Consider the following 14693-nt stretch of genomic DNA (forward strand, 5'->3'; position numbering starts at 1 on the left):
CCCAGTCCAGGGCGGTTCCCAGTCCAGGGCCGCTCCCAGTCCAGGGCGGTGCCCAGTCCAGGGCGGTTTCCAGTTCCAGGGCGGTGCCCAGTCCCAGGGCGGTGCCCAGTTCTAGGGCGGCTCCCAGTCCAGCGCGGTTCCCAGTCCAGGATGGTCCCAGTCCCAGGGCGGCTCCCAGTCCCAGGCTGGCTGCCCACTGGGCCACCAGGAGGAGCAGGGCTTCCTGAAACCCTGCACAGTCTGAACGGTATGGAACGCTTGGAAGGGGAGAGGGACGTGACTGGACGGAGCCCCTCTGGCCAGTAGGAGCCATGCCCGTGAAGAGTGTCTGCCTCTGAGGGTAGAAAGGATTTTCCTGGGGACAACCTCTCCACCTTCTCCCTCCCGACAGCCTGTGCACTGGGGCACTGTTAGCATTGATTGAAAACCTTGTCAAGGGAAAAGCTACCCGCTCTGGAGGATGGTTACTTAGGGCTCGGGAGTGCCCTGGGGCTTGGGGTGAGTGGGCCTTGAGCGTGTTACACCCCGGCCTCCGGGGGGTCAGTGGCCGGCCTGGATTCCCAGGCAGGACCTCGCCAGGCCCTGACTGCTCAGAGATGGGATCCACCCTGCCCTGGCTCTGACTCTCCCTTTGCGTGTGTGCGTGTGCGTGTGCATGCACGTTGTGCTTCTAATCTCTGCAGGAGCCGGCAGCAGCGTGCACCACAAGTGTAACAGTGCCAAACACCGTATCATCTCGCCGAAAGTGGAGCCACGGACAGGTGGGTGCGGGAGCCATTCGGAGGTGCAGCACAATGACGTGTCGGAGGGCAAGCACGAGCACAGCCACAGCAAGGGCTCCGGCCGCGAGAAGAGGAACGGCAAGGTGGCCAAGCCTGTGCTGCTGCATCAGAACAGCACCGAGGTCTCGTCCACCAACCAGGTGGAGGTCCCCGACACCACCCAGAGCTCCCCCGTGTCCATCAGCAGCGGGCTCAACAGCGACCCAGACATGGCAGACAGCCCAGTGGTCACAGGCGTGTCCAGCATGGCGGTGGCCTCCGTGATGGGGGGCTTGTCGCAGAGTGCTGCAGTGTTCATGTCTGAGGTCACCAACGAGGCTGTGTACACCATGTCCCCCACTGCCGGCCCCAACCACCACCTCCTCTCACCGGACGCCTCCCAGGGCCTTGTCCTGGCTGTGAGTTCTGACGGCCACAAGTTCGCCTTCCCCTCCACGGGCAGCTCGGAAAGCCTGTCGATGCTGCCCACCAACGTGTCCGAAGAGCTGGTCCTCTCCACCACCCTTGATGGTGGCCGGAAGATTCCAGAAACCACCATGAACTTTGACCCCGACTGTTTCCTCAATAACCCAAAGCAGGGCCAGACGTACGGAGGTGGAGGCCTGAAAGCCGAGATGGTCAGCACCAATGTCCGGCACTCACCACCAGTGGAGAGGGGCTTCAGCTTCACCACAGTCCTCACCAAGGAGATTAAAACCGAGGACACCTCTTTCGAGCAGCAGATGGCCAAAGAAGCGTACTCCTCCTCTGCAGCCGCTGCAGCGTCCAGCTCCCTCACCCTGACCACCGGCTCCAGCCTCCTGCCGTCAGGCGGCGGCCTGAGTCCCAGCACCACCCTGGAGCAGATGGACTTCAGTGCAATAGACTCCAACAAGGACTACACGTCCAGCTTCAGCCAGACAGGCCACAGCCCCCACATCCACCAGACCCCCTCCCCAAGCTTCTTCCTGCAGGACGCCAGCAAGCCCCTCCCCATTGAGCAGAATGCCCACAGCAGCCTGAGTGACTCTGGGGGCAGCTTTGTGATGCCCACGGTGAAAACAGAGGCCTCGTCGCAAACCAGCTCCTGCAGCGGCCACGTGGAGACGCGGATCGAGTCCACCTCCTCCCTCCACCTCATGCAGTTCCAGGCCAATTTCCAGGCCATGGGGGCAGAAGGGGAGGTCACCATGGAGACCTCACAGGTGGCCGAAGGAGGCGAGGGCCTGATCAAGTCTGGGGAGCTACAGGCCTGTAGCTCTGAGCACTACCTGCAGCCCGAGACCACCGGGGTGATCCGCAGTGCCGGCGGTGTCCCCATCCTCCCGGGCAATGTGGTGCAGGGACTCTACCCCGTGGCCCAGCCTGGCCTGGGCAATGCCTCCAACATGGAGCTCAGCCTGGACCACTTTGACATCTCCTTCAGCAACCAGTTCTCTGACCTGATCAATGACTTCATCTCCGTGGAGGGGGGCAGTGGCACCATCTATGGGCACCAGCTGGTGTCAGGGGACAGTGCGGCGCTCGCGCAGTCGGAAGACGGGGCCCGCGCCCCCTTTGCCCAGGCGGAGATGTGCGTGCCCTGCTGCAGTCCCCAGCAGGGGAGCCTGCAGCTGAGCAGTGCTGAGGGCGGGGCCAGCACCATGGCCTACATGCACGTCGCTGAGGTGGTCTCAGCTGCCTCAGCCCAGGGCACCCTGGGGATGTTGCAGCAGAGTGGACGGGTATTCATGGTGACCGACTACTCCCCAGAGTGGTCTTACCCGGAGGTAAGCAGCTGTTGCCCCCCTGCCACCTCACCTGCCCACCCACCAGCACGCAGCTAAAGGAAGCCCAATTTGCATGTGGGAGCCCCTTTGATGAAGCTCTGGATCCTACCAAGTTGTCCCCTCCCTCTGCTGCCACTGCTTGGATCACCTCTGCCTCTCTCAAGCAGTGGTTCTCAGACTTCACTGGAGCAAGTAGCCTTAAAGTCAGGGGTCCCTTGGGAGCAAGGTGGCTCTCCCTGCTCCAGCCAGAACAGCCCGCTGTTGCCAGGCTGGTGTGTTAAGATTCCGCGTATGTTGGGTTTTGGTTTGTTTGGTTTTTTTTTTTGAAAAAGGGTCCTAAGGCTGCTTAAAAAGCACATTCAAATACCAGCACCATCGATCACCCATATCCATTGCTGTTTTCTTCTCTAAACAACCCAGAACAGAAACAAACACACTGGCATCCACCTGAGGGGAGGGGACAACTTCTGAATAGTTATCCATGAAATTTTCTTAGGTAAGTCTGGCCTCTACAAAATCAAAGGCATATCATACGACCCGAGACCGTCCACCTGTGCCCCACCTCACCCCACTGTCTCAGTTCCCGCAGGCTGAGATCTGAAATGAAGAAATATTGCTTCAAAGCCCAAGATCACAGGAAAACTCAGGTCTTGCCATGTGGCACCAGTGTTTAAGGAAGAAACCTTTGCTTTTTCTTGGAAGTAGAATGGCCTCGGAAGGGGGCAGAGGCATGAGCTTCCCTACGCCCTGAAGCCCACTGGGCAGGCTCCCTGGGTCCTTGCAGCCCTCCTGCCAGGTGCTTAGGAGCAGCACATTCTCCACGGGGCCCAAATCAGCACTTCCTTCCCCCCGGAGGTGGCTGCCTGTGGCTCCCTTGGTGTCTGCCACGTCCCCTCCATGCTAAAGTGGGGGCTGCTGCCCAGGACTCCAAAGGAGGAGTGCTCCTGAAGGACCCTGAATCTCACAGGCTCTCATAGGTGGAATACAGACCCCACAAAAGGTCTCCAGGCCTGGGCAGGGCAGCGTGCTAGCTCAAGCCTGTGTTCCATCCAGGCCCAGGTGCTGGCAGGGCAGGGGCTCCCTGGGATTCAGCCCCAAGTGGGGACTGGACTAACGGGGTGTCCTAGGAAGTGAAGTACTTCTCTGAGCCAGTCTCTGCCTCCGTGTCTCCCTTGAGCCCTTGTGAAGAATACAGAGTGGCCCCAATGTGGAGAGCGTGTCTCGGGGGACACTCCTGGGTGTGGCTCAGTGTGATGGCATGAGCAACACAGCTCAGCCACATTTTCACGCACCTGCCACATCACTTATGTCCTCGGCCCCCCCCTGCAGCCCCTCTAACTGGATCCCCTGGGTGAAGGCTCAGCTCCGCCCAGAGGCTTACCCACCAAGGGCTTAAGAGAACAATTCGAAGAGTTACTGGGGAGAGTGTAGTGAGGTCAGACTTGGCGCACCTAGCTCCTTGGCCTCAGTACCCTCATCCATAACTGGCTGAGAGGGGTGGCCTGGAGGCCCTGCAAGCCCAAAGGCCTGGGAGATTGGCCCTCAGGACTCTTAGGGGCTCCCTGGAGCCAGAGTCCCGCGGGCGCTGAGCAGTGAGAGTAGGGGGAGGGGTGGTAGGGGGGCCCTCCCTCCCCCAGCCTCATGCCGTATGCGCGGGCCCCTGGGATGGATTCGGGCCTGTAGGCACTAGCGATGCTCCCCGGGCAGGCCTGGTCCTCCGTTCTGTACAATACCCGGCGGATCCCGGAACTTCCTCGGAGAACGTCAGTTCAGCGGCTCACCACGCGAGGGCAGCGCAAGAACGGGAAAGCAATGGTCTGAGAGCTTTCACTCTGGTTTTCCCGGACCCCGGATGCTTCCAGCTACCCAGAAATAAAAGCGGCTCATGTTGTATTTGATTTGGAAAATGCACAGATGCCACCCAGCTGGTTCTTTGGGAGCCGATGGCCACCTGGTGAGGCCTCTGCAGAGGCCCCAGTATCTCTCACCAGCCACTTACTCCGTGCCGTCCTCTCTCAGCCAGGCCCCCACGGTCCCCAGCCCAGCAGCAGAGGCCTTCCCCTCCTGGGTCCCCTGCAGGAGGCAGCACCTTCTTCTGCCGCCCGTGGGCCCTTGCAGCCCCCAGCTGCTGTGCTTGCCCCGCCCCCTCTCCCTTGCTCTGCTGGCAGGAGGCCTGTTTGCCGACCACATCTGGAGCTCAGGTCTAGCCCGGCTCTGCTGAGAAAGAGCAGGAAACACAGGCTGGGATGCTTCCTAGTCTGACTATGAGGTCTGGCCAAACTGGAGCCCAGCGCCTTCATGCAGCTCTGAAATTCAGTGCGGGACCCAGATACCCATTTTGCAGTAGTGCTAAGACTGGGGCCACCCTGCTGTCTCTTCTCAGCGTGTCCCTCCCTCCCATGGGCTGCTCCCATTTCTCCCATGCTCTGTCCACTTCTTCACTTTCAGCTGTAGCTGGTCACCAACACACACTGGAGGTGCCCTTGGGCCCCAGGGTCTGCCCTAAGTACGTCAGAAATCTGGGTCCTTTATCTTCAGACTCCCAGGGTACAGAGCCCTCGGATGGCATTCGTTGCTCCTTTCCCCTCCCCTGAACCCATCTGTGTCACCTCCCTCCACTGACACTCCTGTGGCACCAGGCAGGGGAGGCTGCAATTAGAGCTGTCAGGTGCCCGCGTCACGCCTGGTTCAGCGCAGCTGGGCGAGCATTGCTATGGGAACCGTCCCCCGAAGTGATGGGTGCTGAGCCCATCCTGCAGCAGTCTCCCTGGAGGCCCTGCTGCTCTCCAGTGATTTCTGCAGCCCTTTGTTCCTCACAGCAGCCCGAGCGCCCCTGCTAGCAGCTGTTGATTGGTTATTATTTCTTTCCTTTTCTCTCACACAGTAACTGTCTGTGGCCTTTTGAAGCCACTCCTTTCCATTTCCCAAGATCCAGGGAGGATCAGGCCCTAAGCTGGCCTCGGGTGCCCCTGGACATCCCAAAGCCAGGGTCTGTCGATGCTATGCAGCACATCTCCCAGCCAGGCACCCCCTCCCAGCCAGTTGGCAAGGATGCCAGCCTCAGCCTCACTGCTCCAGGCAAGCTCCAAATCTCCCTATGGGGTCGCATATCAAAACCAAGGAATGTCAAGGCCATAAGGGCTCCTGGAGATTAAATGCCACCAGAGAGGCTGAGCTATTCGCTTGAGAGCAACCAGCTACCAAGGGGCAGGGGCAGGCCTCCTGCTCTGGCTCCCAGTCCCAAGCACTCTCCACTGCCCTCAGACTGGTTGCCTGGAGTAAAGTGACTTCCCCAAAGCCATCCTAGCCCAAAGGAAGGCCCACTCAAGAGCACGAGTGGATGCCTGCCAGCCCAGGAGAGCCACTCCCACTTCATCCCTGAAAACACTCTCTCCTGCCAGGTCTGAGACAGGTTTGGGCTCCAGGAATGTTTTGAGAGCCTCAGGAGCAAGCCCAGTATTGAAGCTGGGGGGTGGGGGTCGGGGGGCAATCCCTCCAGGGCAGGGATGGGCCAGAGCCAAGAAGAGGCCACCCAAGAACAGGGGACTGGGGAGGAAAGAGTGTCTGGCTGGCGTGGGGCAGCAGCTAGAGAGCTGGAGTCTGGCCTCTCTGGCCTGGGGAGGCCGGGTCGGAGGGCCTGAGGCCTAGCGCCTCATCCCACCCCACCTCCAGGTCTCAAGCAGGCGCTCCCCTCGGTCTTCTGCAACCTGGACACGAGGTGGCGCTCTCCACCCTGTCCTGCGCGGCTCTCAGCCCCTTGCTGGGGAGGGCCCCAGGTGGGCCTGCCAGAGGAGACAGAGAGGCCAGCACCCCGAGGATGGGCCTCCCCCCACTGCCTGGGCTCCGGACACAGCATCTACATGTCATTGCCCACATCCGTTGGATGCTAGAGTGCAGGGAGGTGTCACTAAGAAGGGACAATGGCCATGAAGCCGGACTGCCCAGGGTACCAGGACAGGAGGCTGCCTTCCTCACTCTGTGGCACCCCGACTGGTCCTGGCAGACCTTTCCCTTGCTCCCCAGCATCTGGGTCCTTGGGGGGCGGAGCCTCTCCTGTTCAGCTGAGCAAGGCCACCCAAGCCCCACCATTGGAGTGGCCCCAGCCAGGCTGAAATGCATCAGAACATGTGTGTGCTATTTATGTGCACAGGGGCACAGACAAATGCCCTCAGTGGCTCAGCAAAGAGGCAGGGGCCATGCTCAGTCCCACCCTGTCCCAGTCCCCAGCTGTAAGCCCAGGGCAGCCTCTGAGCCCCCTCCCCCATTTGTCTATTTCTATTGTCTGTCATCACCTTCTTCACAATGCCCCCTCTCCTGCCTGCCCCTCTCGGCTGTCCCCACCATACCCCTGTGATCCTGGGTCTATCCTCATTTCTACCCCAGAGCTTCCCATCTGGCGTTGATACTCAAGCCCTCAATCTGTCCACAAGCAGATGACAAAGCCCGTTCCCCCCACTCCACCTCCTTCTGGGGGCCCCTCCTGGCCAGTTCTCTGGTGCATCATGAGCTGAAAAGGTTGGAAAAACGACTCCCTTCTGCCTGAAACTGAAAGTTACATAGGAGAGGGTCAGGGATCAGAAGGCCAGCTGCCATGCTGGGTGCCCGCTGAGGAAGGCACGGAGCATGTGGGGTCCCCTGAAGGACCAGATGGAAGAGAGCTGCGGGCCCCCTCCTTCTGCTGCAGTCCCGATACAGAGGTTCTCAGAAGTCAGGGCACTTTGGAATGGGATATCTGTACATTCACCAGGCACAGGGGGTGAGGGTGGCTGAGCAGTGCAGCTTCCAAGGCCTGCACCCCCTGCCCCTCCCTCTGCGGCTCACCCTTGTTTCTGCTCACCTCTGTTCCCCTAGGGAGGAGTGAAGGTTCTCATCACAGGCCCGTGGCAAGAAGCCAGCAATAACTACAGCTGCCTGTTTGACCAGATCTCAGTGCCTGCATCCTTGATTCAGCCCGGGGTCCTGCGCTGCTACTGCCCAGGTGAGGAGGCTGCCTCCCGGCGGGGTGCAAGGCCAGCCAAGGTGCCTGTGGGCAAGTCATGTCATTACTCTGGGCCCCAGTTTCCCCAGATGTCAAGGAATGGGTCCAGATTCAGCTATTACACCATTTGTTGGGGCTCACAGGCACTGTGTCAGACAGGCAGCATGCTCTGCTGGGATTGTGAAGAGAACGTGATGAGGGACTCTTTAGACAATCAGTAAGCCAGGCTGACACCCCCAGGACGGGCCACAGCAGGGAGCTCCAACCACCCCCAGCCTGAGAAGTTACTGAAACTGAGATGTGGCCAGGCGGAGGGCCGACAGGAGCTGCATCCGGGGTCAGAGCAGTAAGGCAGGCTTCTCTCCTGCCACCCAGGCCTCCCGCCGCCCAGGCCAACCAGCAGCCACAAGAACAAGAGAGCTCAGCCAAGCAGTCCACAGGGCCAGGCCCCCAGGACGCAGAGCAGACCGGGGAGGGCAGCAGGGGAGGGGAGGGTCAAACAGAATAATCTGCACGACTCCTCTGAGAGTCTCAGGGCATCTGTCCTGTGCCCAGGAAAAGGCATACGCACATAATTTGCCTCTGGTGTCAGGGGCAGAAGGCCCTCTGTGTGGCTCTGTGGCTCTGACCTTCTCCCTCCCGCCCTTCCTCATGGCTTCATCATGGGCTTAGCTAGCTACCCCTGTCTGGCCTACTTGTCCTTGACCTCTAGCCTTTCTACCTTCCCACTGGCCTGTCATCTCCATGAGGGCAGGGTTTGTCTTCCTTGGTCACCATGTGCCCAGGGCTCGAGAAGTGCTTGCACATCACAAGATCAGTGTTTGGGAAAGAATCTGTTTCTAGAACTCATTTTCTAGAGCCCGGGCAGGTGTTGGGAAGACCCCTTGACCGACCCCTCACTGTGCATAAGTAGCTCCGGGACGGCTGTCCGACTTGCCCAGGCAATGAACAGAGGGAGGTGGGGGTGATGAGGGTGGATCTCCGCCCCATGTTATCTGAAGCAGGGGGCCTACAAAAGGAGAGAGACGCTCCCTGTGGAGGGCTAGGAGTCGCAGACGGTCGGCTGGGGGTCCTCCGGGCAGGTGGTGCCAGGTTCCGCCTGGGGTGGTCCAGCTTGAGCCTCGGGCAGCCCCCGCTGTCTGCCTCCTCTGATACCATGCCCCCAGCCAGAGCTCCCGAGCTCACGTGACATTCCTCCTGGGGCCCTCCATCTCCCCGCAGCCCACCAGAGCAGAATGCTCCAGGGCTGGGCTCACGTGCTCAGCCTCCATGTGAACCCAGAGCCTCTTTCACCACGAACATCCCAGGGAGCCCACCTATTGGCCTGCCCCCACCAGAATACCCACTCAGCCCCTTTGCTCCTGGAAGCCCTGCTCAGCCTGGAGCACAACCAGCCCAGATGCCAGCCCAGGCTGGGTCAGCCTAGCACAGCTCAGGGCTGCGTGCAGCTAATGCAGCCACCCCCTCATCCCCCGCAGGCCAGGGGGAGAGGGCAGCATGTCATTAAACCGTCCGCTTATCGCCCCACGGCTGCTAGAACAGCACTCGCCTGGTCTATAAATAGATGCCACTTCCTGTACCTGGTGCTTGCCTGGCTGAGGACCCGGACCTTGCCTGTCCTGAGTTATCTGACCCGTCCAAAAAAGAGACTGGCCTTTGCATGCCCTCTGGATGACATCCCAGGCCAGGACCTGGCGAATCCTGGGTGCTGCATTAGTCACACCCCAGCACACCCCAAATCAGCAAGCTTCCATCTGGCGAGTTTAGCCTGGTGGTGGACATTTCTGGGCCCCAGTTTCTACACCTCTAAAAAGCAGCTGCCAGGTGGGCAAGAGCATAAGATGAAAGAAGGTCCATGAAGCACCCGGCCCACGTGCTCCGTTTGTGAAGGTGCTCTGTGAGCAGGGCCTTGCGCTCTATCGTGGGGTTAGGGAGCCGGGACCAGGGCAGTTTGCCTGGCCCCAGAGCACTCCTGGGTCCCTAGAGCCGGCGGGAGTATCTGCCTGGGCCACCATCTCCAAGTGGTTCAGGCTCCTCTAATACACTGTGTCTTGGCCCAGGATCGGGAAGCCATAGACTCTGGCACACACAGAGCAGGGCCCTGCCCCCAGGGCACTATAACTAACTGCAGGGAGGGGTCTCCTTCAGACATCTCTGCCTTGAGGCCCAGTTGAAACATGGCCCTCTGTAAGTCTGCGCTGGATGCAGGCACACAGTCATTCATTCATTCCTCCATTCATCAGGTCATTTGCCAGGCCCTGGTAGGCGTGTGGAATGGAGCAGAGCATAAGACCCAGCCCCTCGCCCTAACCCTGACTCTGAGGAGCTCGCAGGGAGGAGGAAGTCATGCAGATAAGCCAGCGCCCTGGAGAATGATACTGGCCCCTCAGAGACCTCTTTCCTGGGTCTCCCAAAGGCTCAGGGAACCTGGAGCTGATCTTGAAGAACCAAACTGGCCTCACCAAAAAGAAGGGCTCGAGGCCAGTGAACATGAGCTCACTTAGTAGCTGAGAATGACTTGGGAGGAGGGGGCACAAGGAATGGGGGTGTGAGGAGCGCAGGGAGTGCAGGTAGCCAGTGCCCCTAGCCTGGGGCATGACAGATGAGGAGACAGGCAAAATGGATCAGGATACAGCCCTGACCAAGAACACAGCGCTTCTGGACAGCTCCCTCACCATCAGGGGCCACGGAAGACACACAGGCATGAGTCTGCCTGCTACAGGATTCCAGGAGTGCTCCGAGGTCAGGAGGGAGACCACTAAGTCAGGGCACCGAGCTCAGGGTGAGCTGGTGGGCGAGGAGGACTGGGGACTTAGGAAAGGTAACCAGCTCAGGACAGGAGAGAGGAACCCACAACCAAGAAAACTTGGCCAGCCAGGCAGCCCCCGAGGAGGCTGCTCAAGGCAAACAATGAAATTCCAAGTGAGTAAACCACTGTTTTTGGAGGCAGATCATTCAACCAATGGCTATCCAGGGGCCAAAACATGCCAGGCACTGACCTTGGCAATGGGCAATCCCAGCTCTCTCCGTCCCAGCTTTCACAGAGCTTATATTCAGGCTGAGGGCAAAGGAAGTGCAAAGGCCCTGCGGCAGGAAGAGGTTTGGCCAGTTGGAGGAACATAAAGGGGATGGGGAGTTGAAGAAGATGGCAGAGACCAAATCATGTCCAGACTTCTAGGTCATGGGAAGGAGTTTGATTTGGTTTTACCTGCAATGCAAAGACATTAGTTTAGGGGTTGGGGGTGGGGACTTGACCTAAATTATGTCCTTGAAAGATGATCCTAGTGTGTGGGAGAGAAGGGACTGTAAGGAGGAAGAGCAGATGCAAGGAGCCCCAGGAGGCAGGCAGCAGGGCCGTCTTCCCTGACATAAGGAGGGCTCCCTCGGTGCCATCCCAGCAGGAGCACGTAGGTCTCAGGTGTGCTGAGGCTGCCCTCAGAAGGAGGCTAATTCGGGAGCCTAGGCAAGAAGTAATAGCGGCTTGGGCTAGAGAAGCGGCAGGGGATGTGGAGGGAAGGGGGAGGACCGAGGACTGAGAGAGGGCAAGCGGCCAGGACAGGGAAGACCAAGGAAGCTTCCTGTGTGATGGTCGTGCAGGAGCCGGGCAGCAGGCCTGGGACCCAGGGACGATGCAAGTCCTCTCGCCCCGTCTCTCTGAGGACGGGGTGCCTTTGAACCTGCCATCACCCAGCATCTCTGCAGGCATGCGAGTGCCAGGAGATGGTCCGAGAAGGGCAGAGTTCAGGGGACTCTCCGGCTGGAATGCCTGCTACAGAGAAGCCTTGAGCTCCCCAGTGGCTAACTGAGGGGGCCCCGGGTGGGGGCTGCTGACCACCATTCCTTCCTGCTGGGAAGGTGAGCGGCCACAGACTTGGAGGTCTTCCCCCTGGGACACTGCTGGAGCCTCGGGAGAATCTGACAGGGGATCTGTGCCCGGAGATCCCCCGCAGAAGATCCCATGGGACCTCCACGCACCATGGAAATGGTTGATTCTGCTTGTGGTCTGGAGCCGAGGGACCAGGGTGTAGAGCACAGGGTTCCCTCAGGCAGTGACTTCCTGAAGACCTGCTCTGGGCACAATGACACAAGACATTTGTCTGGCATGGAGGCCACAGGTCAATGAGTAGGTTCACCCACTGGAAGTGAGGTCTGCACCAGTCGTCCTTGGAAGGAAGCCGGAGCTGTACTCTGCCCCTGAGAGCAGCTGACTTGGACGGCTTCCTAGAGTCTGTAAGCTTCTGAAAACCAAGAGCCCAAACAGTAATACGATGCCCGTGTGGGTCCTCCCTGGAAATCTGTCCTAGGGAGGCTCTGGGCACCACCTGGCATTCCAGAAAAGCAGGGCAGAGAGCACACAGCCCTGAGGTCTGCTGAGGAACAAGACCCGGTGGAGGGAGGAGCCGCCTGCACAGTCACACAGGCCCCCAGCCACCTCTGTGGGTCACATCCCCCAGGGTTTCAGCAGGAGCCACGCAGCAGCCTGGCCTCCAGAAATGAAGCCTCTCCAGGGCTGGAGTCTTGTTCTCTGAGCCCTGTGCCGGGGCCAGAACAGCTACTGAGACCCACAAGGGTCTGCCTTCCCAAACCTTACTGTCCAGGCATTGGAAGGAGGTGCAAGCATCCTGGCAGCACCCTTAGCTCAGCACCCCTGGGTCCAGAGCAGTGGGCACAGCCAAAGCTCATGCTGTCAGCAGGGAGGCAGGGTTCCTGACAGTTTGTGGAAGGCCGTGCTGAGTGAGTCAGGACAAGCCTGTGGCGAAGGGTCAAACAGAAATAAGCACAAAGGAGTCTGAAGCAAACCCTGTACCCAACCTCGCCTGGGATGGGTGGGATGGGGGGACAGGAGAGCCAGCCGTGGGGTGGGGTGGGGGCCATTCATTCATTTGTTCATTCAGCAGATCTGTACCAAGCTCCCAGGCACTGCTCTCCCCAAGGAGCAGAGGAGCGAAGGGGCAGGTACAATAGGGGAACCATCACCGGGCACCTCGCTGGCTCTGGGATCCCAAGGAGGTTCCTCAAGGAAGGAGGCTGAGACTCCCGGGGAGGGCAGTGGAGAGGGGCGCCCTGGTCCTGTGTGGTACATCAGGCTGAAGGGGGCCCGTCCCTACCCCTGCCCTGACCTCTCTTTCTTTTGTTTTTAGCCCATGACACTGGTCTTGTGACCCTACAAGTTGCCTTCAACAACCAGATCATCTCCAACTCAGTGGTGTTTGAATACAAAGCTCGGGCCCTGCCCACGCTCCCTTCCTCCCAGCACGACTGGCTGTCATTGGACGGTAAGAACAGTGCTCAGGGAACCTTGCCAGGAAGAGGGAAACCTGGGGACCTGTTCCCCGAGGAGGAAGCATCCAGATTTTCTAACTTCTGTTTGGGACCAAAGCTTCCACCACAGGAGAACCGACTGGGTTTCCACCCTTTATCTCTGTCTCTCCCAGGGACAGAATGAAATACGTGGGCTTGGGCCTGTGGCCGCCACTCCTGCCATGGGGACCTGAGTAGCCAGATAAGCCCTTGAGTTGTTGGGCAGCCCATCTCTCAACAGGCCCCAGGCAGCAAGCCTCCTGCACTCTGAGGTCCCCTGGGGCTGTTTCCAGCACATCCTGGAAGCAGAGAGAGCTCCTGGAGGCCACCACCAAGCCCTGAGCCTCAGAGAGACAAAAGCAATGTGCCACCCTGGGGAAGGCCACTCAGGCTGGACTTCTTTCTGGGTCCAAGGCCCGGTCAGTGGGGCTGTGTGTTGAGTGCTTCTGCCTCTTAGGGATAATGAAGCAAACCTCCTCATGGAAGCCCTCCAATGCCTGTCACCCCCTACTTCTAGACTGTTTTTACTTTAGCTTCTGCCTTATAGAACATCTGAAACAAGCCCAAGTTCATGGCCGTGGGTGAAGGTGGAGGGCCAGGGAGCCCCAGTAGGCTCCAAGGGAGGAGACAGGACCTGCTGGCCAAGGACAGGGCTCTGAGAGGTGCTGGCCTTGTAAGAGGGGCTGCTGAGTGGCAGCCCACTCCTTCTGGGGCACCAGAGTTCTGCAGAGAAAAGCTGCCAAGGACAGGTGGGGGAGGCTAAGGTCAGAGGCTGCCCTTCCAGGCCTGGGCATGCCCCAGGGTCGGCCTTGGGGTTGAGCTGATGGTCCGCTCTGTGCACCAGGAGGAAGTGGGGGTGATGGCTGCACACGACCTCAGTATCAGGGCAGCCCACAGAGGTGCCAGGCTTAAGGTACCTTGCTGGAGACCTCCCCAGCCTGAGGTATAGGGTCATGGCTAACCTAACCCAGGGCCCTCTGCAGGGGTCAGTGCCTTCAGTGCCCCATCCTGGCAGCAGCCCTTTGCCTTCTCACCACTCAGACTTCCCCTTGTTGCTGGCTGCTAGAGGATTTCTGGGCTTGGCTATGTCCACTAGGCCACTTTCCTGAGCCACCCAGTGTGCAAACCTCAGTCTCATCAGAGCCCCAGCCCCAGCGGTGACAGGGTGCCTGGCAGCTGCCCTGGCCACCAAACCCTCTGAGCTGTACCCAGAGGTGGCTTTGGGTCAGCAGGCATCTGCACCCTGGCAGTAGCTGCCTTGGAGCACCAGGCTGACCTTGGCAGCTACCCTGGCCAAGGCTGGAGCCAGCCGGAGCTGTGACGATGACCTGCAGGATGTAACAGAGAAGGGCAGGCTGACCAGGGGCTCTGGTTCAGGAAATCCGGTTTCAGTTTTGCAGAACAAATGGGAAACAGAGCAGGGAACTCGGCAGGTCACTCTGCCTGAGTGACCAGGTCATCTCACCAGGGTAGACTGAAGGATGCTGCAACCAGTATAGGACCTGCCTGAGAGATGGAGCCTTTCAGAGGGCCAAGTCTCAACCAGGCAGTACCTCAGAGCAGGAAATATCAGCTGGCACCGGGAAGCCCCAAGAGCAGGTTGTGCCAGGGGGTTGCCCATAGGGGAGGATGCTGGGAGAGAGAGACCGCCGGGAGGGGAAGCTCCTCAACCGCTTCAAGACGAACTCCCTTAGTCCTGGCCATCCCAGGCCCCATCTGGCAATAGACCAAGCTGGGCACCAGTCCCCCAGCAGCCCCCTCCCTGGGGACTTGGGGCTCTGACCTCTCCCTGCGCCTCCAGTTGCAATAGGCATCCCCCAGCCCCAGTCCAAACATGCGGGAGAAATGACCAGAGTCGGGGATGGGACATGATAGGGTCACCCT

At 59.6% G+C, this 14693-nt stretch overlaps 1 protein-coding gene across 12 annotated transcripts in view; it reads left to right on the plus strand.

Annotated features, from left to right (window-relative positions):
* Positions 1-14693, plus strand: part of CAMTA1 (calmodulin binding transcription activator 1) — an 806010-nt gene that overhangs the window by 720086 nt on the left and 71231 nt on the right. For 11 of the 12 annotated variants that reach the window (XM_036999801.2, XM_036999802.2, XM_036999803.2 and 8 more), the window contains 3 exons: positions 684-2530; positions 7382-7508; positions 12650-12784. In XM_036999801.2, coding sequence (XP_036855696.2) covers positions 684-2530; positions 7382-7508; positions 12650-12784 — 2109 coding nt within the window. Of the gene's footprint in view, positions 1-683; positions 2531-7381; positions 7509-12649; positions 12785-14693 lie in introns of those variants that run through there. The other variant, XM_073233123.1, reaches the window with a different exon arrangement.

This window comes from Manis javanica, chromosome 4 (genome assembly GCF_040802235.1).
Source record: "Manis javanica isolate MJ-LG chromosome 4, MJ_LKY, whole genome shotgun sequence".
NCBI classification, from domain to species: domain Eukaryota; kingdom Metazoa; phylum Chordata; class Mammalia; order Pholidota; family Manidae; genus Manis; species Manis javanica.